The sequence below is a fragment of the Rhincodon typus genome, chromosome 18, assembly GCF_021869965.1.
Source record: "Rhincodon typus isolate 14 chromosome 18, sRhiTyp1.1, whole genome shotgun sequence".
NCBI classification, from domain to species: domain Eukaryota; kingdom Metazoa; phylum Chordata; class Chondrichthyes; order Orectolobiformes; family Rhincodontidae; genus Rhincodon; species Rhincodon typus.
Window position 1 is genome coordinate 22358487 of NC_063349.1, and position 25457 is coordinate 22383943.

Here is a 25457-nt window from a genome sequence, read left to right on the forward strand (position 1 = left end):
GATAGAAATGATAAAAAAATGTGTTAGTTAGCTTGACTGATCTTTTGGTTCATGTAACAAACTGTCCCTCTTCCTCATAACAATACAGATCTTTTTTAATGGAACTGTCCCTCTCTCTTTAAATACTTGTGACTGGATAAACACTTGAGGCTCAGACACTGCTGATGGTCACTGCCACTGATCCATATGATATATTTATAAGAAGAGTTGGTGTTTTGCAAAAATTGAATCAGTCTGAATTAGAACAGGGTCTGATCTTGCAAAACACTCCTATGAAAGAATGGAAGGTTACCTACAAGTGTCAAGTATGTATGTAATGATGCTTGCATGCCAGTATTGAACTGTTGCAGCTGACATTATGCTGAATTTTATTAAGTAATCTGAAATCTGTTGAAGGGCAATAAACACTTTGGTGTAGAAATACTGATGCTGGATGGTGCTTTCACCATTTTCTCCTCTTTAAACATTAGGTAATAACTGGACTTCTTCGTCGAGAGGATGAGGTAAGTTAGTATCATAGGTCATGATTTAGACTGACCATGTCCTGATGCAAATGCATAGAATAAGAATTAAAATTCTTATTTGAGTGTTTTGACCTTAAACCAAGGCTAGTGTAAAAGCAGGGAAGATAGTTTTATTTCTGAAGTAACCATGTTTTTAAAACCATTTGGTCTCACCTTTTTAAACATAGAGGAATATTCATATTTTAGCTGTTGAGACAATGACCCTGATTAGATGGTTATTTCCTATTTTCAGGAATGCAGTATTGGATTTGAGGAGAGAAAATAATGTATTATTAAGCAATAATCTTTCACATCTGACCACTGAAAGCTCATGAAAATACTCACTGTTTATTTCTAGTTTTTTAGTTAAAGGAAATGGAAAGAAAAATACCTTTATATATTTGCTGTGTTTCTACTTTTTTAGGCTGTCTTTAGCAGGATCCCCATAGGATTTATTCCATTGGGAAAGATGAACTCCTTGAGCCAGGCACTGTATTCTACCAACAAAGAACAGGCCAGGTACAAGATGGCTAAAGTCGTGAGTAATGATGACAAGGAAATACAGATTATGGGACATGGTTAGATTGTGAGGAGCTAACACTTACTTACCTATGTGTCAATTGTATGTAAAGTGATTGTGAATCAGCTTTCCTCTTGGTTTCCTGTGGGCAGCATTCCACTTTTTTTTCTCCTAGTCACTAGCATTAGAATTATTAACAGACTTAATGTGGTGCTAAATGTTAATGCTGTGTTTTATTGTGTTTAATGGGAGAGGGGAGGGATGATGTGCACACTTACAATTTCACATTTTCAGTCAGTGAAATCAGGGTATGTCACACTACTTCTGTTACCGTCATGCCACCTCACCAGCTGAGAGTTGTAATTTGTTATGTAGCAAGTCCATTTGATAGTATTGCAGGCAATTCATAAAATAATCACTTTCTTCTAATTTTCTCCCTTTTCATTGAACACATGGGCTCATGATTTGAATTCATGGATGCCACCCATTGTCCAGTTGCTCATCAAGGGTTCAGATGTGATCTAGATACCTTTGAAAAGTTACTAAGATGTGAGCAGTATTTTTACCCAATGTCCACATCACTATCAGGAGTTAGTAGTAATCTGAAGGAGGTACTTGTGGTTAATTTGTTTTCTTTTGTCACCTCCCCTCCTGTTCCCTTTTTAGGCGCAAAAACCAATTACAAACCCTGCTTCCCATCTTCTGACTGGCTAAGGATAGTTAGAGATTTAAATCTGGTTCATTTTTTGTGCTGCTGACATCCTTGTCTATTTTCAAACACATTTGTTAGTGAAGTAGTCTTCTTTCACCAATTCTTGGGAAAGATCACCTCACTGAATGCCTCAGCAGGTGGTCCAGTGAAGAGTGACAGACCAGGGAGCAGCTTTACCAGGTCTCCTTTCTTTTCCTGTGATTTCTGCAGTCACAAAAAACCCAGGGCCAAGTGGCCTGCTTGTGCAGTGTAACAATTCTGTGATTCTTGACTCACGTGGCTCTGTTTCAACTTGATGGTGCAGCAAGCAAATAATCCAATAGGAAACTTCACAATTATTTATACCTTGAGCATTTTGGGCAAGTGCTTTTGTAATGTGTGATGTTTAAAATTGCCTTTTAATTGATGCAGTTGAGTTTCAGCATCCTCTGTATCTTGGTCGTATTTTTCACTGCTCTATGTTGCAGACACATTTTAAACGCCACACTTGCTATTGTGAAAGGAGAGACTGTTCCCTTGGATGTACTGGAAATAAAGGTAAATAAAAAATTTCCCAGTAATTCTCATACTTTTGTAAACTTACAAAATCATTTCCAGTTGCTATTATTACTCAGGAATTTATCCCTCTGTTTAAGAAAATTAAATAAAAATGCACTAATAGGTTCCCCTGGCATTGTGAATGGATAAACCAGGTTCTGAGGTAGTATTTACTGTTATCCTGCTGAGAATAAGTATCACAATACTTAACATGTTGCCATTGTACAGAAAACTTAGTGAACACATCTAATATAACTGCTCTGAAATAAAAATATTATAGAGCTTATGGCTAGATGAAAGATACAAGGGATATAGAAATAATTACAAATTTTCTTCACCATTTTCCATAATGTTTAGATAATTATTTTTCCTTTGTCAAAATTTCTAATTTTCATTACCATTTCTTTGCATTTTATTATTTTTCTTCTACTTTTCATGATGGATTTCAGGTACTTTGTGTTTAATACTCAATTCCTACATCCCAAAGCCTAACATTTTTCCCCTTTTATTATGTAAAAAATTGAAGAAAACCTTTCCTTGATGATTTGTGTTTGTCAAATGATATTTCTCCCACTGTCTTTGATTATCCGGATGCCAAGTGGTCCAGGCCTTACTGACTGATTAGTTCTGCTGACCGAGTCTGCGGTTAGCAAAGGAGTACCAAATAGACATTCCGTCTGGTCCCAACACAAACGTGTGCAATATCATGCTGCGCTGGGATTAATGTAATTCCACAGGAGCATGGTTACAATTCCAGCTCCTTGTTTGTATGTTCATAAAGCTAGAACTAGACGGCGTGGCCTCAAAATAAGGAGAAGCAGATTTAGGACTGGGTTGAGGAGGAACCTCTTCATCCAAAGGGTTATGAATCTGTGGAATTCCCTGATCAGCGAAGTAGTTGAGACCACCGCATGGAAAGTTTATGAGGCAAAAATAGATAGATTTTTGAACAGTAAATGAATTAAGGCTTATGGTGAGCAAGCAGGTAAGTGGAGCTGAGTCCATGAAAAGATCAGCCATGATCTTATTGAATGGCAGACCAGACTTGATTGGCCAGATGTCCTACTTCTGCTCTTATTTCTCATGTGCTTATGTTCATTCTTCTGCACAGCACTCCTCAACAAAAAATCTTGCAGCTTCACTCATTCTTCTCTCTCCAGGCTCCCTGTCCTTCCCCTTCGTCCTTCTTCCCTCTATTCCTCCCCGTTTTTCCTCTATTTACCCCGTCATTTCATTCACCTTCCTCCATCCCCTCACTCATTTCTTCTTCCCTCCATCCCCTCACTCTCCCTGTCTGCCCTCCCTTCCCTCTGCTCTCCACCCTTCTTGCTTTTTCCTTGTCCAGGCTTTCTCCTCCTCCCTCACACTCACACCTTGACAAAACCTTGGATGACTCCTACAAAGGTAAAGTTAGATGGTAGGTTTAAGCATGTTGACCAGCATGATGGCAGTAGTATCTTAGAAAGTATGCATTACCAGAAGTACAAATTATATGTAACAATGTTTTCCATACCAAACAAATTCATGAAGACCTCTTTCGTTGTTTCAACGTTTTAACATGACAGTATAGAGAGCACAATATTTTTACAGGTGAGCAGCTACTGTCCTTAATTTATTGGGAGTATTTAGATTTGTTTTGAGGGAGTTTGTTGCGGAGCTGTGCAATTCAGGTTCCGAAGCTAATTTTTCCCCTTGTATTTTCAGGGAGATAAAGACCGTCCAGTGTTTGCAGTGTCTGGACTGCGATGGGGAGCTTACAGGGATGCATCTGCTAAACTCAGCAAGTAAGAGAAAACTGTAAGAGGTGCATGAAAAAGCATAGTGCAAAATACATGCATACCAAAATAAACCAAAGAAGTGCGGATGCTGGAATTCAGAAACAAAAACAGTAATTGATGGGAAAACTCAACAGGTCTCCCAGGTCCTTACCCCAACCCCACCTTTTTCATTCAATGGATTGCTATCACAACCATTGTCAGCTACTAATAGTCCCAATTAACAGCTATTGATTTCCAGAGGCTGACCTTTTCCCCTTCTTTTGTCTGTCTAGCTGTTGTTTGTTCTCTCTCTCTCTGTCTGGGCTCCTTCTCCACCTCCCCCCACCCTATCTTCAGCACATATACCAACGTTTTCCTAGCTACAGTCAGTTCCGAAGAAGGGTCACAGGACCTGAAACATTACCTATGCTTTCTGTCCACAGATGCTGAAAAAACTTGCTGAGTTGTCAGCATATCCTTAAAGATAAATTAGTTCTTCAGTTTCAAAAAAAATATCTGAGACTGGATATTATCCAAGTTTAGAGTCTCTTTATTGTAAATATGGCTAACAATTGGTGATTATTTGTTCCTTTAATATCTGCATCCTATTTATTTTTAGCATCCTGATAAAATAAGTTTGTAATAATAGCCAGACACTTGTAGCAAATTCAGTTAGCCTCAGTGTGATTATATATATTTCGCAAACATGATTCCACAAAATGCATCTCTTTATCCCTGCCAGAAGGCTGAGGTGCCAACTGGAAGAGAACCAATTCCACATATGAATAGTGCAAATATGTGAATATTATGTGCAAGTGGCTTGGTCTTAGAAAGGTCGTTGACTAGGTGTCTGGCAAATGTCTGACAAATTAACCTTTTGGCTCAGCAATGTGATATTTTATGGAAGAAGAATAATAAGCATTAGGAGTAGAACATAGAACATTACAGCGCAGTACAGGCCCTTCGGCCCTCGATGTTGCGCCGACCTGTGAAACTAATCTGAAGCCCATCTAACCTAAACCTATTCCATTATCATCCATATGTAAGAGTAAGTCATTGGGCCTGTTGGGCCATTTAGTAAGATCATGGCTGATCCATTGGTGAGCTTAGCTCCAGTTTCCTGCATGCCCCTGTCTCCTCCATGACTCTTGATTTATTTGTCTATCAAAAGTCTATCTAACTCGCCTTTGATTTGATTCAGTTACCCAACCTCCACTGCTTGGTGGAGAAGAGTTCTAAACATCAGTAACCCTCTGAGAGAAGGAATTCTAATTTGTCTTTTCAATGGGAGATGCTTTACTTTGGAATTGTGCACCTTGTTAGACTATAAGGTATAGGAACAGATGTGGGCCATTCAGCCCATCAAGCCTTCTCCATCACTTGATCTGAATCAAGATCTGAAAATGCTCAACTCCATTTTCCTGCCTTATCCCCATAACTCTTGATTCCCTTACTGATTTAAAAAGTTCTGGAACCACCACTCCCCCCACCCATCACTTAAGAACCTTAAAAAAAGAGATTAGGCCAAGAAACAAATTACTCATTTTCACATTTACAAGCATAGAGCATAGCATTCATTTTTTGCATTACAGCACTGACTACATTTCAAATATCTTTTAAATTTGGCAGTGAACTGTTTTGGAGGTTCTGAAAAATGGTGCATAATACATGTTTATTTTCTTTCTTTAATACTTCCACTTTTTAGAAAAGCCTCATTTCTCTTGTTGTGCCTAGTTTCTGTGTTTCATGATGAGTATTTCATTTGTTTACAGTGCTGCTTCAATTTTATCACTCCGCAGGTATTGGTATCTCGGTCCCCTCAAAGACAAGGCATGTCATCTGTTCAGTATGTTTAGGGTGAGTGCTTGTTTTTAATGCAGAGATTTTGTAATCCTGCCATTGCGTGAGTTTTGATGATATTGTTGGAAGGGAACAAACCTGAGAGACCTCATTCAAATCTTACAAATTGAGCAACACTGTGCAAAAGTACTGCTTTCTTTTACAAGAGACTGGTCAGTATACTTGTCTCCTAACTTACAGCCCAGATCAAAAGAACTGCACAGCACAGTGCCTCAGAAGTTAGCACTGCTGCCTCACAGTGCCAGGGACACGGGTTTGATTCCACCCTTGGGTGACTGTCTGTGTGGAGTTTGCATATTCTCCCTGCATCTGTATGAGTTTCCTCTGAGTGCTTTGGTTCTTCGCACAGTCCAAAGATGTGCAGGTTAGGTGGATTAGCCATGCTAAATTGCCCATAGTGTCCAGGAATGTGTAGCCTAGGTGGATTAGCCACCTAGGGGAATAGGGGAAATTGATCAAAAACAGAACAGTTAAATGACACCCCAGTATAGAAAAAGGAAATAAATCTGATTGTATGGAGGCAGCTTAGTAATTTAAATCAAAATTAAAGCACTTGAATGCAACTTCCTCTATGATCTCACTGCTCTCTTTAACTGTAACCTCCTTTCAATACTGTGTTCTTCCATCTCTTAACTTGTACGCTTCCCACTTTGCTCCCTTGATGGTGTCCACGCCGTCAGCTGTCTCAGACATTAGTTCAGGAATTCCACATCGGAACCTTTTTGCCTCTCTCTCCTCTTCTAAGATGCTGCTTTAAACCTGCCTCATTGAACAAGTGTTCGTTGTCAATTTCTGTCTGATTACACTGCTCTGAAGTACGCTGGATCAATTTTACTACAGTATCTTAAAGTATATAAATTCAAGTTGTTGGTTGCATTTAATTGCATTTGAAAGTTTAGATCAAATTTCTTGAGGCAACAGTGTGAAAATGACTTCTATGTTGAGCCATATTTCTCTGTTCATTGGTTAGGAATGGCCACAGACTCGTCAGACCTCCATTACTTACCTGGGCCCAACAGAGAGACCACCAGAGCAACCAGAAGAGAAATTACCAAGGCCCAATCTCTGGCAAAGGATACTAAGGAGACTGGAATCGTACTGGGCCACTCCTAAAGAGGGTGAGATGCTCAAATGCTACAAACTTTATAGCTCTCAGAAGACTGAGGTATTGTCATCTTGTCATATAGACATGGGATGAGTTTGCAATTAATTGTATGCATTTCAGGCAGGAGTGTAAATGTTGTGTATCCATGCATTGAGGAGAAGCACATTTCTTAATTTTTATTTTGCCTCTCATTTTGATTTACACCCTGTAGCACTAGCAGTGAGAGTGCATAATCTGTTGCTATAGGTTGCCTGGCTGGTCACAATGCGGAAAATAAGAATTTGGAGTCCATTATTAAGGATGAGGTTGCATGGTAAAATAGGGGTGAGTTAGCACAGCTTTGTCAAGGGGAGGTCATACCTGACAAATCTATTAGAATTCTTTGAGGAATTAATGAACATGTTAGATAAAGGAGAGCCGATGGATGTGAACTATTTGGATTTCCAGAAAGCCTTCAATGTTTCTGCTGTGCCTCCTGAATTACCTCCAGAAACTCCTGCCATTGCTGTTCCACTGTCCTCCTACTAGGCTGCCCTTCCTATCACCTTTGGCCAGCTCCTCCCTCATGTCTTTGTAGTTATTTTTCCTCAACTGTAATATCATTAATCTGATTCCAGACTCCCTCTCAAACTGCAGGGTGAATTCTATCATATTATGGTCACTGCCCATTTGGGGTTCCTTCACCTCAACTCTCTAATCCAGTCTTTCTTATTACACATCACCAAATCCAGAATTCCTATTCTCTCATGGGGTCCAGCATAAGCTGTTCCAAAAAAACCATCTTGCAGACTTCCCACGAATTTCTTTTTTTTAGATTTGCTACCAACCTAGTCCACCTGCATATTGAAGTTCCCATTATCATTCTAATAGTGTTTTTCTCACATGCCTTTTCTATCTCCTGATTTATTTTCTGCCTCACATCCTGACTACTGCTTGAAGGCCTGTACATCACTCACTGTATTAAATTCTAGTCTGTCGCTCATTTTTGAGTATTTGCCATTCAACATGTAAACACCCTGAACTGCTTGACTTAGATTCAAGACTCAAATACTCCTGGGAATAGCCTGTGTTAACAAGGAGATCTTGTGCTACATGGCTCTGCCTCTAGGCCAGAAACTCCAGGTGTGAGTCCTACCCTTGGACTTGATGATCAAGGAACATGTGTTCATAACACTGGTAAACTAGTTGAGTATCAACTTATAAATTCTTTTAAAAGAAGGCAATGACATACTTTAAGAGTCAGTGTCGTTCCTGGTCAGCTATGGTGAAAAGAAAACTGAAGCCTTAACCGTCACTATCCATAACTTCAGACTACAACATGAATGTAAAAGTGTTTTTTTGCCATGTAAATCTGACCGTCTGAGTGAACTACCTCATTAGCAGTAGCAAAGTGCAAGCTGCAATTTAAATCCTACTTTTCCATTAAGATATGTGGTGAAGTCCCAAATTAGGAAGTAAAATTCAGTGTTTATAGAGTCATAAAGATGTACAGCATGGAAACGGACCCTTTGGTCCAACTCGTCCATGCCGATCAATATCCTAAATTAATCTAATCCCATTTGCCAGCATTTGGCCCATATCCCTCTGAACCCTTCCTATTCATATATTCATCCAGATGCCTTTTAAATGTTGTAATTATACCAGCCTCCACCACTTCCTCTGGCAGCTCAATCCACACACGCACCACCCTCTGTATGAAAAAGTTGCCCCTTAGGTCCCTTTTAAATCTTTCCCCTCATACCTCAAACCTATGCCCTCTAGTTTTGGACTCCCTCACCCCAGGGAAAAGACCTTGACTATTCACCCTATCCATTTACGTTGTGAAAACCCATTGATGGACACAAATGATTAGCAACATGGAATGGTCACGAAACTGAATTCATGTTGTTTGACTCTGACTCTATGTCATCTTCCTTTTTCCTTCCCATCTCTACTATGCCAGGACGGGAGTATAGCATATTCCCTGGGTTTAGAAAATGTTAATTCAGACAAAATGGAAGAGAATGAAATAGTTCTGCCTGTAAATGGTTTGTCTTTGAAAAATAATGCTCAGAATTTTCATTGAATTTCCTAACCTGACTACAGTGATGCTGATGCCAATGGAGCCAAAGCACTGGAAGGAAGTACAGAAAACAGCAGTGGAAGTAACCATCAGCACGCTCAACAAGCAGACAGACCTCAAGGTGAGAGTGTTATTATGAGGCAGTTGACCTAACAGAGTTAACTCGCAAGATTTAGAAAAGCTCCACCCACCTGTGTATAAATTGGGAGGAACTAGTTTGTTCTAAGTAGTTGCTCAAGTATGTTACTGGTTGTTTGTCAGTTCTATGGTCTACTGCCATGTATCGTAAGCCTAATTACCATCTGTTAGAACATTGAACTGTACAGCACAGTACAGGCCCTTCGGCCCACGATGTTGTGCTGAACTTTTACCCTAAACCTAAGGTCTATCTAACCTCCACCCTACCTTATACTGTCATCCATATGCCTATCTAATAGCCGCTTAAATGCCCCTAATGAGGCTGACTCCACTACCCTCTCCGGCAAATGCATTCCATGCTCCTACCGCTCTCTGAGTAAAGAACCTACTCTAATGTCTCCCCTATATCTACCTCCACTCACTTTAAAACTATGCCCCCTCACAATAGCTACCTCCACCCTAGGAAAAAGTCGCTGGCTATCCACTCTATCTATACCTCTGATCATTTTGTACGCCTCTATCAAGTCACCTCTCATCCTTCGTCGTTCTAAAGAGAAAAGCCCTAGCTCTCTCAACCTTTCCTTGTAAGACTTTCCCTCCATTCCACGCAACATCCTGGTAAATCTCCTCTGCACCTTTTCCAATGCTTCCACATCTTTCCTGTGATGAGGCGACCAGAACTAGACACAATACTCCACATATGGCCGAATCAGGGCTTTGTATAGCTGGAGCATAACTTCACAGATCTTGAACTCAATCCCTCTATTAATGAAAGCTAACACACCATACGCCTTCTTAACAACTCTATCCACCTGGGTGGCAGCTTTCAGGGAACTGTGGACATGAACCCCAAGATCCCTCTGCTCCTCCACACTGCCAAGAATCTTGCCGTTAACCCTGTATTCTACTTTCAAGTTTGTCCTTCCAAAATGAATCACCTCACACTTTTCAGGGATAATCTCCATCTGCCACTTCTCAGCCCAGCTCTGCATCCTATCGATGTCCCTTTGTAACGTAGAACAGCCTTCCGCACTATCCATAACTCAACCCACCTTTGTATCGTCCGCGAACTTACTAATCCATCCTTCCACTCCTACATCCAAATCATTTACAAAAATCACAAACAGGAGAGGACCCAGAACAGATCCTTGTGGTACACCACTCGTAACTGAGCACCATGTTGAATATTTTCTGTCCACTACCACCCTTTGTCTTCTGAGGGTCAGCCAATTCTGAATCCAATCTGCCACATTTTCCCCCATCCCATGTCTCCTTACTTTCTGCATGAGCCTACCATGGGGAACCTTATCAAACGCCTTACTTAAATCCATGTATACCACATCCACTGCTCTACCTTCATCCACGTGTTTGGTCACCTCTTCAAAGAATTCAATAAGGTTTGTGAGGCATGAGCTACCCCTCACAAAATCCATGCTGACTTTCAAGAATCAAACTGTGCCTATCCAAGTGATCATAAATCCTATCTCTCAGAGCCCTTTCCAATAACTTGCCCACCACTGAAGTAAGACTAACTGGCCTGTAATTTCCGGGGTTATCCCTATTCCCTTTTTGAACAAGGGACTGATGTTTGTTAGGAGATAACAATGTCTGTTATGTAGAGTTAATGTATTTAACTAGTCTTAGGCCAATGAAACCTGTTAATAAACTACTCATTCTCATGTGTGTGCCTCTTCTGCTGGAGATTTATTTGTAGTTCATCCTTCACAGCATAATGCTGGTGACGCATGCAGGCTAGTTTTTGAAGGAAGATTTGTTGCAGCAAATCTACTCAACAAACATCATAAGACCATGTGCCAGCTGTGACATCTACAGATGAGAGTGGTTATTGTCAGTACCAGCTGCCAGGAACTGACTATGATGGAGGACTCGATTCGCTCCTATTTTACAGTCAGTTCTGCAATAACACATGCATCGCGAATTGGCTATAACGTGACTGACGAATAGGAGAAAGCTATTTCTAAAACGCAAACTTGTGTTGGCAATAACATGATTCCATCGGGATGCAGAGGAATACGCGTCGACATCACATGGTTGTTTCGCAGGCTTTGTCGTGAAGTGCTTTCTGTGAGAGGTACAGTACTCCAGGAAAGTGGAAGCTGGTGATGAAGTAGTAGTAGTCCAGGATGCAGCACCATGAGAGCTTTCCACTTCTGTTTTGTCTTATTTCCTGAGGGAAATTGAGAGGCAGTTGCAGCCCTTAGAGGACAACGATTACATTGCAGAATGCTGCAGGGTAGCAGTTTGTGGAATAAGATCTTATTTGACACCCTATGAACAGCTTCTTCAAAGGGCGGCGTGGTGGCTCAGTGGTTAGCACTGCTGCTGCCTCACAGCACCAGCAACCTGGGTTCTATTCCACCCCCGGGCGACTGTCTGTGTGGAGTTTGCACATTCTCTCCGTATCTGTGTGGATTTCCTCCAGGTACTCTGGTTTCTTCCCACAGTCCAAAGATGTGCAGGGTAGGTGGATTAGCCATGCTAAATTTCCCATAGTGCCCAGGGATGTTTAGGTTAGGTGGGTTAGCTGTGGGAAATGCAGGGATAGGGGAATGGGTCTGGGTGGGATGCTCTTCGGAGGGGCAGTGTGGACTTGTTGGGCCGAATGGCCTGTTACCACACTATAGGGATTCTATGAAAGAGGAAAAAGGGCAAAGCAGCAAAAATTGGATGTCTTTTTTAAGCCAACCCCTAAGAAATAGTCAGAAGACAATGAACCACAGCCATCCACTTCTGGATTGACTATTTTTTGTCCTAACCCTGCAACCACAACTGTACCTGAAGGTGGTGGTGGTGGTGATAATGATGACGACAATGACCCTCAGCCCCTGCATTAACAACAGAGCAACTTCAAAACCTTCTTCCCCATCAAGTCACCTTGACATTTTTTAAGGTAGGGTGTTAACTTTACTTTTATTTCATTATTAGACAATGAATTAAACATTTATTCAAACTGTGCTATTCTTTGTGTTAGGCTTTTGAGTGATCTTTGAGCAATTTTGAGTGATTTTTTTGGTGGCCTGCCCCAACCTCACTTTTCCCATAGGCCCTATTTCTATAGCGCGATTTTCTATAATGTGATGTTGCACAGGAATGCAACTGTACTGTTATAGTAGAACCGATTGTAATTTATCAAAAAGGTTACTTTCATATTTGGAAACTTCACTGTATAATCATAGAGATTATATGCCTATGGGGGAAAAACTGTTAATCAAATCAACGGAGTGTATAAAGTTGCACGCTCAAGATTTGACTCATTTAGGGTTTCAGTGGCAGCAAGCCAATCTGTTATAAAGTTGGGAAATCAGAAGATGACACCGCTACTTCCACCGTCTATTATTTTAGGGAGAGTAAGAATTCACTATTCCTGCACTTGCAGAGTATCTGGAACCACACTTAAAGAATGGTCATTTGGATGAGACAGCAGAGCATGGCTACCACAGCAAGATTCAGCATCTTGAGAGAAGGCAAAGGAAAAAAAGTTGAGCATAAACAAAACAAAGTTAATACTGTTCTGTTTCTGAATTCATAAGAATTAATAAAGAGTTGTTGGTCCATTGGATTTCATCCTCAAATGATCCTGTTACCTAATCATGTGAAATAGGCAATTTACGTCTGTTTTACCTTTGCTTCCTGTGGAACCAGATATATTTCATGTGAATTGGGAATGGAGGAAATCATGCATAGGCTGTAATCTCAGCTCTCTACTAGCTGTAGTACTAACGGTTTTTGTACAGTTAGGTTTCCAGTTGTATTGGAAGCATGAAATCTCTTTTCCCAGCTTTGCGTTCCAGTAACATTCTTCTTTGTCAATTAAACATATGATGAGGCTAAAATATTCAGACAGAAATTCTGAGTAAGCAATTCAATAGAGCAAGGAAGATCCTGCTAAATGTATCTTTTGCTTTTCTACAGCGTACTGAAGATGCCATGAACATTTGTATAGAACCAGATACTATTAGCAAGCGGCAATTTGTAGCTACGGGGTAAGTATCAATTGTCTGTCATTCACCTGTTAAATCATTTGCTGATTCAGAGCTCAGTTTTTAGAAGAACTTTGTGAGAAATGTTATCTTGCCATTGTTGATAGCAACTCCAAGTTTACCATAAAATGAACAGTAATAGTTAAAACTTTTCAATAAATGATATATATTATTTTAAAAATTACTTCCTCCTTCCCAGAGCTCATGACAGAGCCTTGTGGTTTTGTCTGCACTGACGGATGTGGGGGTGAATGCAGACCTGAAATTTCATGTATAAATACTGAGCATCAACCTGACTTCCAGTTCTTTTGCTTGAAAAACTCCCTGTGGAGAATGTGTGGCAAAACCAAAGCCGATGTATCACTGGCAAATCACTGCTGCATCAATTTTATGACAATTTCACATTTCAGTATTTGGTGTACTTTTTTCCATAAAATAACAGTGTAGGAGCTTAGATACTTGAGTGCTAATAATGAAAGTAGATCATGCTCCATTTCCCACCCCATCCTGAACAATGTTGTCAATTTGTTCACTCCATTGCATCAAAGAATAAATGTAGCATTATATGAGGAGTAGAAAGGAGCTACTACTTGTGTGTTTTCCATAAAAACAATGGTGCCTATTTAATTAAATAGAACCCATTATCTGGACATAATTAATAATTAAACAAACAGCCAGGACAGAACCAAACAGAGTGCAATGGAAATCTGAAATTTTAATGGAAACATTAAAATAGATCAATTTGCATCTGAAAAAGACAGGTTGATAATTTGAATAGAAGCTTTCATGCAAAATGACAGTCTCATCCTTTACCAGATTTAAAACAAAGGGTCAGAGTTTAAAACTTAAAGAAGTAGCCAATGGATTTAATAGTTTGAAAATATTAAGATGCATTATTTTGGCACGTGTGAATGTGCAATTTCTTAAACCACAATTTTTGTTGGAGGCAATAATTTATGTAAAGTGGACCTATAGATATGTTAGGAACACCTAGAAAGGTGGTCAGTAATTTGTTAGAAAGAGGCAAGACAAATCAAGCATGGTTCCAAAATAGTAAGGAAAATTAGAAAATATCAACTCCTTTTATAAAATCACAGTAACAGATTCATCAACCACACGTGGTTTAGTACTATTTCTAAATCTTGTGACCTTTGGCGATGATTTTACAATGAATCAGATAAGTACAATGTTGATAACTACCCCTGCACCCTTCCCCATATGAGTTGGAAGGTGAGAAATTGTGTCGCTGTCTATCGGTTGGTCTTTTGGCTAATTGCACACATTTCTTGCTTGACCATTAACAGGACTCAGAAGTTAACTGATCCACTCCTATGTCCTGAAGGCAGCCAAGTTCTCCAAGCCAGTTTCTGTAAACTACAGCTACCCCAGGTAAGATCTCACTTTCTGACCTGAACGTTTTAAAAGAAAAGGTATGAGTGTTCCCTGTATTCACTTCTTTATCTCACTTCAAGAATGTAGTGAGTGTTAACCTGAACTCCCTATAGCATTAAGCTCTGCTCCTCATTAGTAATAGTTTTAAGGGTGTGTGGAAAGGGGGTTGGGGAGTGGTAGAAATAGCCTATCTAGTGGGGTTAGAAATAGCTTGCCTAACAACATCTCAACCTCACATTTTCATGACCTTTCACATTCCATTGACTTCTCGCAGGTTGAAACCTGTCATTTATCTCAAATTTTAGTTTACTAAAGTCTTCCTTTTCACAATAGCTCAATTGCCAATCTAACATCAGAAGTTAGTCAGTAATCTCTTGAATCACCCCCATAAAGAAAACCTTCAAAATGTCTGGCATTCGAATTTCTCTGCATTGACCATTGCTGGATGGCTGAAGTATAGAAATGACATTGTGTCTTGGAGTGTATATGATTCCAACATAACCTGCCAATTTCTTGTACAAGAGAGTTGGACCCAATCTGAATGACGGAAGCATTATTTTCTTTCTTTCTTCTCAGGGAACGAAAGGTTTCTTCAGTATAGATAATGAAGACTATGAGGCTGTCTCTGTTGATGTGAAACTACTTCCCCGAAAACTCAGGTTTTTCTGTGATTCTATCAAAAAGCAACAGCTACAATAATTGCAGACACACAACATTCAATATCCCTCAGCTGATATACTGATTTTACCTGTTTACTCAACACATCCGTAAACATTCTTCTATTACCCTTTTAATTTTGCTGAATCTAATTTTATGTTCCGAAGCACATATTTTCATTTGACATTCTTAGATTTCTGAGACAAGCAGAAGTTAGAGGTTTGGAGTGCAAGAGGACACTGATTTTAAAAAAAACTTGTATTTTCCAAACCAAAACTGCCCAGTATTACCTGGGATATGGAATGTTCTTGAAGATATTTTTCAACAGCTGCTATTGCTTGGAAATCGGTTTTACAGGATGAGATGAGTTTCCTGCTATTGTTAATTTTCACACCACCTTCTTGAACAGATGTCTAAGCCTCTCCAGAACTCTACTAAGAAGGAAATGCAACTGAATCGAAGTTTTCAAATCAGGAATTATGATCAGTTAGTTATACAGAGCTGCAGTAGGTAGTAACCCATTCTCTAGTGTCTGTCCGAAGAGCTTATTGTTTATATAAAAGGAACTTGCATTGGTAATGATGCTCACATTTTTGGAATGCTTTGAAACAATTTGCAATTAATGAATTATTCTTGAAAGATGATCAGTTTTGTTTTGTAAAAATGAAACTCAATTTGATAGAATAAGGTTCCACAAATTACAAATGAAATCTGTTTTGAATATTCTGAATATTTGTTGGAACATATCAGTTTTCATAGAGATCTTTTACAACACCTAAACAAGCTGAGAGAAAGCTAAACATTATATGAACACTGGCCAGTATAATGTTTGTTTTATTGTAATTTATATAAGTGAAACAGAAAAATAATGTTACATTTTTGCAAGCTGGCACATGTTATTTAAATTGGAAAATGCTGGAAATAGCTATCAGGTAAGATCTCCGTCCACACGTGTTCCCTGACCTGCTGGATATTTCTAGCATCTTCTGTTTGTATTTAAAATTTCCAGCAATCACAGTATTTTCCTTTTTTAGATGTTAAACCACTGGTACTGACCAGAACAGGATGTGGGCTAAAATATACCAAATGTTTGAATGAGTTTATCTGATAGTACTGTGTTTGTGATGATGCTGATTATTTCGTGGCTGGCTATTACTTCACTGTAAATTTGTGTAAACAAGCATTGTTTAATAATACCTTGTATATGAGAACACTGTTTTGTGTGTGGGATTCTCTGACCTGTAAGAATGGTGTGTGTGTGTTGTGGGTGTGGAGGGAAGGAGACTGTAACAAAACTTCTGTAAAGCCAGATTCTGTACCTCTGAAATTCTCTCTGGTGCAAAAAAATTCTAATTGTTGCTGTGTGCAAGTTAATGTTATGTAGCAGAATGCTGATTTAAGAGCGTCATGGTTGTATTCACTAAGTCTGCCTGGAGAGAGATACTAGAAGCATTCTTACATACCTTCTAGCAGCCAGATTAAAAGCAACATGGGCTGAGATCAGCCTTTAGAAAAAAATCGATGTTTAATTTTGTCTTAAGTATGGGTGTGGTTGTTTTTCAGAGCAAGACGCCCTGACCTTACCAGTGGGAAAGCCAGTCAGTCAGGTCCCTGCACAAGTGTGCCATTCCTTCTCAAACTGCTGGCCAATCAGAAATTGGCAGCCACTGGGAGCAGCAGCTAAGACCTGGGCTGCAGTCTGTACAGCAGCATTGAAGGTCGGGACCAGCAAAAACACCATGCTTTTTCAGGGAGACAGACATGATAATGAGGAGGGGTGGATTGAGAGATCAGTGGCCATATTCCTGCCTCTCCATTCAGTCATTTGCCCAGATTGTAACAAGTTGAAGTACCCCTAAGCCTGGCAGGAAAGCTGCCTCTTTCTTGCCTGCTGGAAATAGATAATTAGGCCAATGGCATGTTGAGGTCCTTAAATGGTTGCTAATTGACCAGTTAAGGGCTTAATCTGTTACAGTGTGGGAAAGTTGTCAATGAACATTCCTGCCCAGCACTTAATTGCAGAGGTGACAGAAAGGGGCAAGTATCTTCCTTGTGTCAACCAGCCCAATTATTTCTCTTTTCCTTCCATAGAAATGGTATAGTGCCCATAGTGTTTATTTATCAACTCATAGCTAAATTCTGTATGGCTAGGAAGAAGTCTTTCAAATTGTTTTGTCGCCACATCATCCACGCCACTTACATGGTTACTGGTTCAGACTTTGATATGAGGAAGAAGGATCCTTCCCTTGTTTCCAATGATTTTGTGATCATTCATAATGAATATATAAATTAGAAGAAGGAGTAGGCTACTCAGCCACTCAGTGAGATCATGGGTTGATTTAATTAATCCACAATGCCACACACCCCTGACAATTTCACATTTTCCTTTGTTGTACTCCATTTGCCACAACTTTACCCATTACTTAATTTACTTGTACACCAGCAACTTGAGCAACCATTTATATAAGTTGTAAAGTGTTACATCTTGCTAACCAGAAAATGACCCATTTATGCCGACTGTTTCCTGTTGGCTAGCCAATTTTTTTTTAATCTATTCCAATATTTTACCCCTTCAACTATGAGCTTTTTGGTTTTGGTTTCACTTTTCACAATAACCCTTGATATGGCACCTAATCAAATGCCTTCTGGAAATGTAAGTATAGTATATCCACCAGTTTCTTTTTTTTAAATCCATGGTGTATGTTACTTCCTCAAAGAACTTCTTCAAGTTGGATAAACATAATTTCCCTTTCATAAAATCATGTTGACTCTGCCTGATTATCTCGAACTTTTCTAGTGTGCCTGTTGCAACCCCTTTAATAATGGCTTCTAACAATTTGTCTTTGTCAGGTGTTAAACCATCTAACCTGCAATTTCTTGTCTTCAGTCTTTTTGAATAAAGGACTTATGTTCACTAATGTCCAATCTAATGGAACCTATCGTGTATTTCTAAAATTTTGGAAAATTAAAACCAATATATCAACTATCTCACTGATCACTTCTTTTAAGAACCTAGGCTGAAATCCATCAGAATCTAGGGGCTTGTCAGCCTGTAGCTCCAACAATTTGTTCAGTACTGGTTCACCAGTGATTATGATTTTCTTGAAATTCCTCTCTCCCTTTCATTTCCTGATTTCCAACTATTTCTGGAATACTCTGTCTGCCATCTTATTTTTCATTATTTCTCAGAATCACTTTCTAAATGCTCACTTTGGCTCGTCTTTCTATTTCAAATAGTTATAGAAACTCTTAATATCTTTATATTTCTAGCTAGCTTTCTATTGTACTGAAATGTTTTCCTCATGAATCTTGCCACTCTGCTTTTGCTTTAAGTTTGGTACCATCTTTAACATGTTTAGTTAACCGCAGACAATGATCCTGTCCTTGCAGTTTTTCCTTCTTGTTGGAATAAATCTATTCTGTGTATTCTTAAATGTCTGTCACTTTGCCCTCCAAAATGCAGTTGTTTTAAGTTTAAAATGTTAGTCTTAGATCTACTGTTTCCTTCCTCAAACTGAATGTAAAATTTATAACTATTATAATTGCCTGCACCCAGGAATGTCTTCACAATGAGGTTATGAATTAATCCTAACTTTTGCACAATGTCAGGTCTCGGACGGCAATGGCAGGATATATCCTGCTCCCTGCTTGGCTCCAGAATGTGCTGTTCCAAGGAACTGTCCTGAAAAGCATTCAATGAACTCCTTATCTTGGCTACCTGTGCCCATCTGATGTGTCCAGTCTGTATATAGATTAAAAAACATCATGACAATGACCAGACCTTTCTGATAAGATCCTATTGTTTCTTCTGTATACTCCATCCTACTGTGTGATTACAGTTGGAATCTGTACACCCCATCCACAAGTGACTTCTTATCTTTAGATAGACATGAGAAATACAAACCATTCTTACATCTTGGTTTCTAGCACTTAAGGCATTAAGGATATGAGTCAAAGGTAGGTATATAGAGTTAGGCCACAGATCAGCCATGATCACATTGACTGGTGGAACAGGCTCAAGGGGCTGATGGCCTACTCCTGTTCCTATGTGCTTGGTTCATCTTTCTTTCCATTTTGTCTGGATAGAGGTATTTAGCCCTACAGGTACTTGAATTCTTCAGGCTGTTACGTGAAAGACATGTTGATAATTTGAGTGTGGGCTATCAAAGCAGCTTGCAGATCACAGATATCTAAATCAGTGTCTGCCTAACTTTGTTAATAGGAAGTATCTGAGAAGTCTGCACTGTGACCAAACATATTGAGATATTTCACCTGTTGGAATCTGACCTGCAGACTCTATCCGTTAGCAACAATAGCCCAGATAATCTGATGGCCAGAGAGTTGTTGGAGCAGCCTAGACTACACTTGTGTGTTGGGACTGTTTGGAATCCTTGAATCAGCTTACTCTGAATTGTCCAGGATTTTTAAGTTTTCTGCTGGGGAAAAATATAATTCCCCTATGTATGGAGCCCCTTGAGTTTATTAAAATTGGAGAATTCAGAGAGTTCCAACTCACTTAAGCTTAATATTTACCCAGGAAAAGTTATTGTAACTCCTGGGTTACTACTAAACTGACCCCTTACTCTCTGTCAACTGCACCTACCTAAATCCATTAGGACTCTTGACAACTACAACCACCACCTCCCCTCACCCCTGACCAACTGTTCAGCCCAACAATGCTTCAAGATGACCGATAGGAGACATGGATATCTGCTTCAGCCTTGGCTATTTATTTCTGATATCAAGCAATATCAGATGTTGAAAACATATACAGTCCTCAACAGTTGAAAACATCCAATTGCTTGTATTAGCTAAAATTCATTAACTATTTGGATTAACATCAATTTCCAAGTTACTGCTTATTAATATCTTTCATGCTGCATTTATTTTGTACAGCTTAAGCAAGCTTCTCACTAATTTATATTTCAGTAGGAATACTGACATGTAAATAATACCTTGATGTTCATTACTAATTAAACATGCTGATCTAATGGGGAGAATTTGTCTATTAGGAACTAAGAAGAACAAAAAGAGAACTTTACCTTGGTATTTTTACTTTTACATGGCATCATGTTCATAAGTCTGATAGAAGTCTTCTTTAAAGCAGTTGATTCAGTGTGATGATGCTGGAGTATTTTTGCAGGTACATTCAAAACCTACTGACATCTGTGACTGTTGCAAAATATGTATAAAAATTAGCAACTTTTTTTCCCATTTGTTCTTCAGTTTTGGGTAATTTGATTTAGAAACTTTGTACTTTGGGAAATGTATTTTGTTATGCAAGTATATCTATTTTTAAAAAAACTGCCTAAAATTTAGCCAAAATGCCAGAGACATGGACAGAAACATTAACAGCAAGCTTAAAGATTTCCTCGTGGTAAATGTCTTTCCCTGTTTTGGCTGTTACATTAATACATTTACCTCCTTTGAATTAGCCTGATTGTTATAAGCATTGAAGACTGTACAATTAAACATATGAAGAACAATTCAGCAAATTATTGGAGTTTGCTTGACTTGCTTTGCTGGATGAGTCACAGAGAGCCCTCTAGTACATCAGTGGTCTCCTTACGAAAGAATTGAAACTTTAATCTGGAAATGAAAAGGAAGAAGGTGGATGGAAAACGAAAGTCTCTGGATGAAGGAGAATGGAAAAGTTCGGAACTAGTACAAGCCAAGATATTGCAACAACATTGCAGGATATCAATGATTTTTCTGCTGGAAAGCATGTTCTTCATTTGCATTGAATAAAAAGCCCTCAAGTATTTCTTGCCTTGTTGTCAGATGGCAAATCATCAATTTTGATACCATGAATGTTCCCAAAATTTGTGACTTTTTTTTTGCAGTATTCTGGTATACAATGTTTTTGTACTTCTTTGTCTTGGCAAATCTATACCAACACTACTAAAATCGACTGTATAGCCATTTTTCACATTGGTGTTTATGGGCCCTTGTGTTAACTGATTACCAGCATTTCCACATTCATTACAACAGTAATCACATTTCAGGAAATACTTCATGAAGTGGAATGGCCTGATGTTATGAAAGAAACCATATCAATCCAAGCTCTTGTTTGTTGAGATTTCTTTTCCATTTAATGCACTTACATTTTGTTTTATTGACCATCCATATCCAACAGAATTAATTTGACAAATTACAAACAACAGACTTTGGTTAATCAAATCACTAAAATAAATAGAACTTTCTTTAAGTTACATGAAAAGATCCCAGCTTTTATAGTGTTATATTCTAGCTATAGGAACTAAAGGTGACAGGGAGCATGTCTTAGTGGACTCCATTCGGTTTGGACCATCCTCTCCTTTGAATTAGGTTTCAAAATACCATTACCAATTATAAGACAAAACATTATTTCACAGTGTAAACAACATATTGTGGGCATGTACATGTACACACTTTCACTTTAATCATTTAGCTTATACAATGTCTGACTCTCAGAATACAGAGCTTTATGTAGTCCTTGCTGTCACAGTTCCTTTTTGTCTTTTACTTCAGTACACTGAACCCAATAATTGATCCTGTGTTGGAACAGTTCAGCAGAGAGGTGCTTGGTCCAAATCCAGGGAATGAATAGCGCTCAAGGACACGACTTTCCCATAAAGCTTCTAACTTAAAAAAACAGTTAGTGTTAGAAAAATTAAATTACCACAAGCATTTTTCTAAAAATGAAACCTTGCACCAAATGGAGTAATTGGAATGTGTATCTCAGCACCTGAATCTCTGCTCACTAAGATGTGCTGTACCTAGTAATGTACAATTCCAAAGTGATCAGAACTGGATTAATATCTGAACCTCCTGATAAAGTGAGGTCCTAATCTCAGCTGACTCTGCCGAAAAAGAGTTGACCATGATTGAAGCACTTCTTTCACAGAACTGGGAAGGTAAGAAAGAGATTGGTAGTGACATCTTATGTCCATGTTGTCATTATTGTGCAATTTCTAAATGCTAGTTAGAGTAGCAAGCATGCCATTCATTTGAGTACTTAGCTGCTGAGGAATAACAGATGGTAAAGGGGTGAGAGAAAACCAGGATTCCAGATTTGACTGATCCCATCACCATGGATTGACTTCCAGAGGATATTTGTTAACACTCTCAAAGTTGAGCAGGTCGAAAGCAAATACTGAACTGACTTGTTCAGCAGTTGGAGTGCTTCTAAAAGACTAGAATTCTGGAATTTCTTTTTGCTTGGAATATGTAAACTAAGAGCCACCTAGTGATCATGCTAGTATTATAATTTGTCTATTTAAAATACAGTATTACAACTCTGCTCATGAGCTACATTACAGTGGTTAAAACATCAGTGCCCTTTTACCTGATACCTATTTCAATTCTCATAGTTACTTTATGATTCACCCTCAGCCTCTTGTAAATATTCTGTGTTGTTAAATCTCTTACTACACTAGTTGTCAGTCGAGATCTGAAAGCTTGAAAGATCAGCCCAGCAACATATGGTCAATACTGGATACAGCTGATTTTTCAGATGTACATAAGCTTGATACAGAAGGTGCAGACCTCTGAAGAGAACTGTGGTACAACAATTCAGTGTTGAAGATCCACAGGAAATAAAGCAAAAGCTTGCAAACTGAACCAATTTACAATTAGTCTTCTATTGCAAGCCAGCTGTTTGTGTTTTATTGCAAAATTTGATCTTTTTTGTATCTAGCAACAAGATTTATGTTGTAGATTGCAAAAAGATCTGCAGCACACTAATTCTCTCAAGCAGGATTCAATATTATGCAGTTTAGGCTGAGTGAGACCACTACAGAAAGAAAGATATTCAGACCCATCTTGTCACTTTGTGTTTAACAGCACACAGATGACTAGCTGAATAAAAAATGTAGTTATAATCCCTTGGATATGGACAGCTGCTGGACTTTGTTTGGTGAGCATCAGTGACATTTTCATATTTACAATTACCTCAAATATGGACAGATAGTCACTAAGAGCAACCAAAGAATGCTTAATTTAAGTGAAATGAAATTGGAGACTCCCTAATCTTATACTCTCCCAACCCAAGAACTCCTCAAAATACAATTCTCCATCAATTTACCACAGTCGATAACAATTCAATTTCAAATGCTACAAAGAGATGCAATTCAGACAATAGGCAGCATATTGATACAGACAAGTGGTCCTGCAGTTTGACAACATTGTACATTGTGATAATATACTTGGACTCTGGCTTCACTCCATGCACTTTGTACCTCATCCCTCAGCATCTTGGTCCTATTATCAAGCAGGCACTGGACAAAGTTTTCACTAAACACTTCTAGTTGCTCCCCCATTGACCAGTGCAAATGCATATTATCTACAGTACAAGATTATACTGATCAATTGTATGATTCAAGCCAACCTCCTGACAGTAAAATCACATTATAATCTTAAACCCAGTATTCTCTTATCTGACAGTGTGTTACACAGAGAATTACAGACTTTTCAAACATCATGGTGCAGTTATATTTCTGGTGTATCATGCTAAACTGAAAAGGACAAAGATTGTGACTCCTGAGTATTCACAGTAGAATTCAAAACCAAGTTTAAAAAGTGTCTGAAGTCGGTGTTTTTTAATTCACAAATTTACAAATGTCTCATTTTTCTTTCCATATCCCTCATCTTCCAGCATATTCCATGCCTGTTTTACTGTACACCACTCTCGAATAGTACTTTCTCCATCCTTTGCTTGTTTCTCCAACTCTTCCACAGACAAGGGTGTGACATCCTGCAGGTAATCTTTATCCAATGAGAAGTGAAAGCCAGATAGAGGCAAGGCAGACTTCATGCACGTCTAAATAATAAATATTCAATGGAACTGAGTTTTACTCCCCCTCAAGGCTTTCACATTAGATCGAGCACAGCTTTGAGGCAGCAGTCTTCTTTTTCTCTTCAACAAGTATTGCCGTATTGACAACCTCAAATTTGATGGAAAATTGATAAGAGAAAAAGTGACTATGCTAGATTCAGCCTTCTTTCCCATTAAGATGCCTTTCAAATGCCTTTTTTACTTCTTGTGAAGGAATTTCATTTTACTACCTAGAAATGGACAAACATTTGATTAACTTTCGCAACATTGAAAGCGTGAACATAAAACACACAAAATTAGCTAATATCGAGTTATGCAAGAAATGAAACTTTTAAGTTTTTGATGAAGACAGTTGGTAAACCACAAAAATGTGAAAATCACAAATGACTGAAAAAAACTGATTTGAGTCTTTTTGAAAAAGCCCTATTCCGTAAGCAAATGAAAATGCATTACCTAGGCCTCTAAGAAATCGGTTCATCCCTCTTTGTTCACTCCCAGGAAGAGATTCAAGGTAGTCCTGTGCTCTGACCTCAAATAACCCTGCAGATGACAAAAAATAGTTATACAAGGAATAGGTATAAGTGTGTCAGATACTACCTGGGTGTTTGGAATGCTGAATATTTCAGAGCATGCATCTCAATACAAGTGTTGCAATACACACAGTTCCTTCTACTTTTTCTTGCTTCTCCACTTCCCACATAGACATGTAGGTAAGGTTTATCTAATAATAACTGAAAGCTAGGTTGTGGTGAGCATACCAAAGGCAAGTCCATATAATAAATATTCAACAGAATTAGTCTTATTGCCCATCCAGGACCTCTTCTGCTTACTCTATTAAACTTGTGTCTTAAGGGTAAATTATACTTGAATGGTTCATTGAATCTGACCTCACCTCAGAAACATGATCTTTGGCAGAATCATTACAGTTCTGGGTATAGAGCAGTTTTTCCGCCGCCTCCGCCTCCACGCTTACTTCTTTAACCGTGAACCTAACCCTCCCTCTACTGACCCCTTCTCCCGCTTCCAACACACTCCCTCCTCCTGGACACCACCCCAAGGCTTCCTACCCTCCCTCGACCTCTTCATCTCCAACTGCCATCGAGACATCAATCGCCTCAACCTCTCCACCCCTCTCACCCACTCCACCCTCTCCCCTGCAGAACGTGCAGCCCTCCGCTCCAATACCAACCTCACAATAAAACCCGCAGACAAGGGAGGCGCAGTTGTAGTATGGCGCACTGACCTCTACATCGCCGAGGCCAGACGCCAACTCTCCGACACCACCTCCTACCGCCCCCTTGATCATGACCCCACCCCTGAGCACCAAACCATCATCTCCCAAACCATCCACAACCTCATCACCTCAGGTGACCTCCCACCCACGGCCTCCAACCTCAT

At 39.1% G+C, this 25457-nt stretch overlaps 1 protein-coding gene and 1 long non-coding RNA gene across 4 annotated transcripts in view; one reads left to right on the forward strand and one right to left on the reverse strand.

The window, feature by feature from the left end:
• Positions 1–21150, forward strand: part of agk (acylglycerol kinase) — a 35807-nt gene extending 14657 nt beyond the window's left edge. For all 3 annotated transcript variants that reach the window (XM_048607648.1, XM_048607646.1, XM_048607647.1), the window contains 10 exons: positions 471–503; positions 928–1022; positions 2203–2272; positions 3977–4056; positions 5829–5886; positions 6860–7007; positions 9080–9177; positions 13128–13198; positions 14500–14584; positions 15164–21150. In XM_048607648.1, the coding sequence (XP_048463605.1) occupies positions 471–503; positions 928–1022; positions 2203–2272; positions 3977–4056; positions 5829–5886; positions 6860–7007; positions 9080–9177; positions 13128–13198; positions 14500–14584; positions 15164–15286 (861 nt within the window). In that variant the 3' untranslated portion in view covers positions 15287–21150. The remainder of the gene's footprint in view (positions 1–470; positions 504–927; positions 1023–2202; positions 2273–3976; positions 4057–5828; positions 5887–6859; positions 7008–9079; positions 9178–13127; positions 13199–14499; positions 14585–15163) is intronic.
• A 160-nt stretch (positions 21151–21310) lies between these two features.
• On the reverse strand, positions 21311–24651 carry LOC109916431. The gene is made up of 2 exons (XR_007264112.1): positions 24513–24651; positions 21311–24289 (listed from the first exon to the last, which is right to left on the reverse strand). It is a non-coding gene; the product is annotated as an uncharacterized LOC109916431 (long non-coding RNA).
• Between the last annotated feature and the right edge of the window lie 806 nt (positions 24652–25457).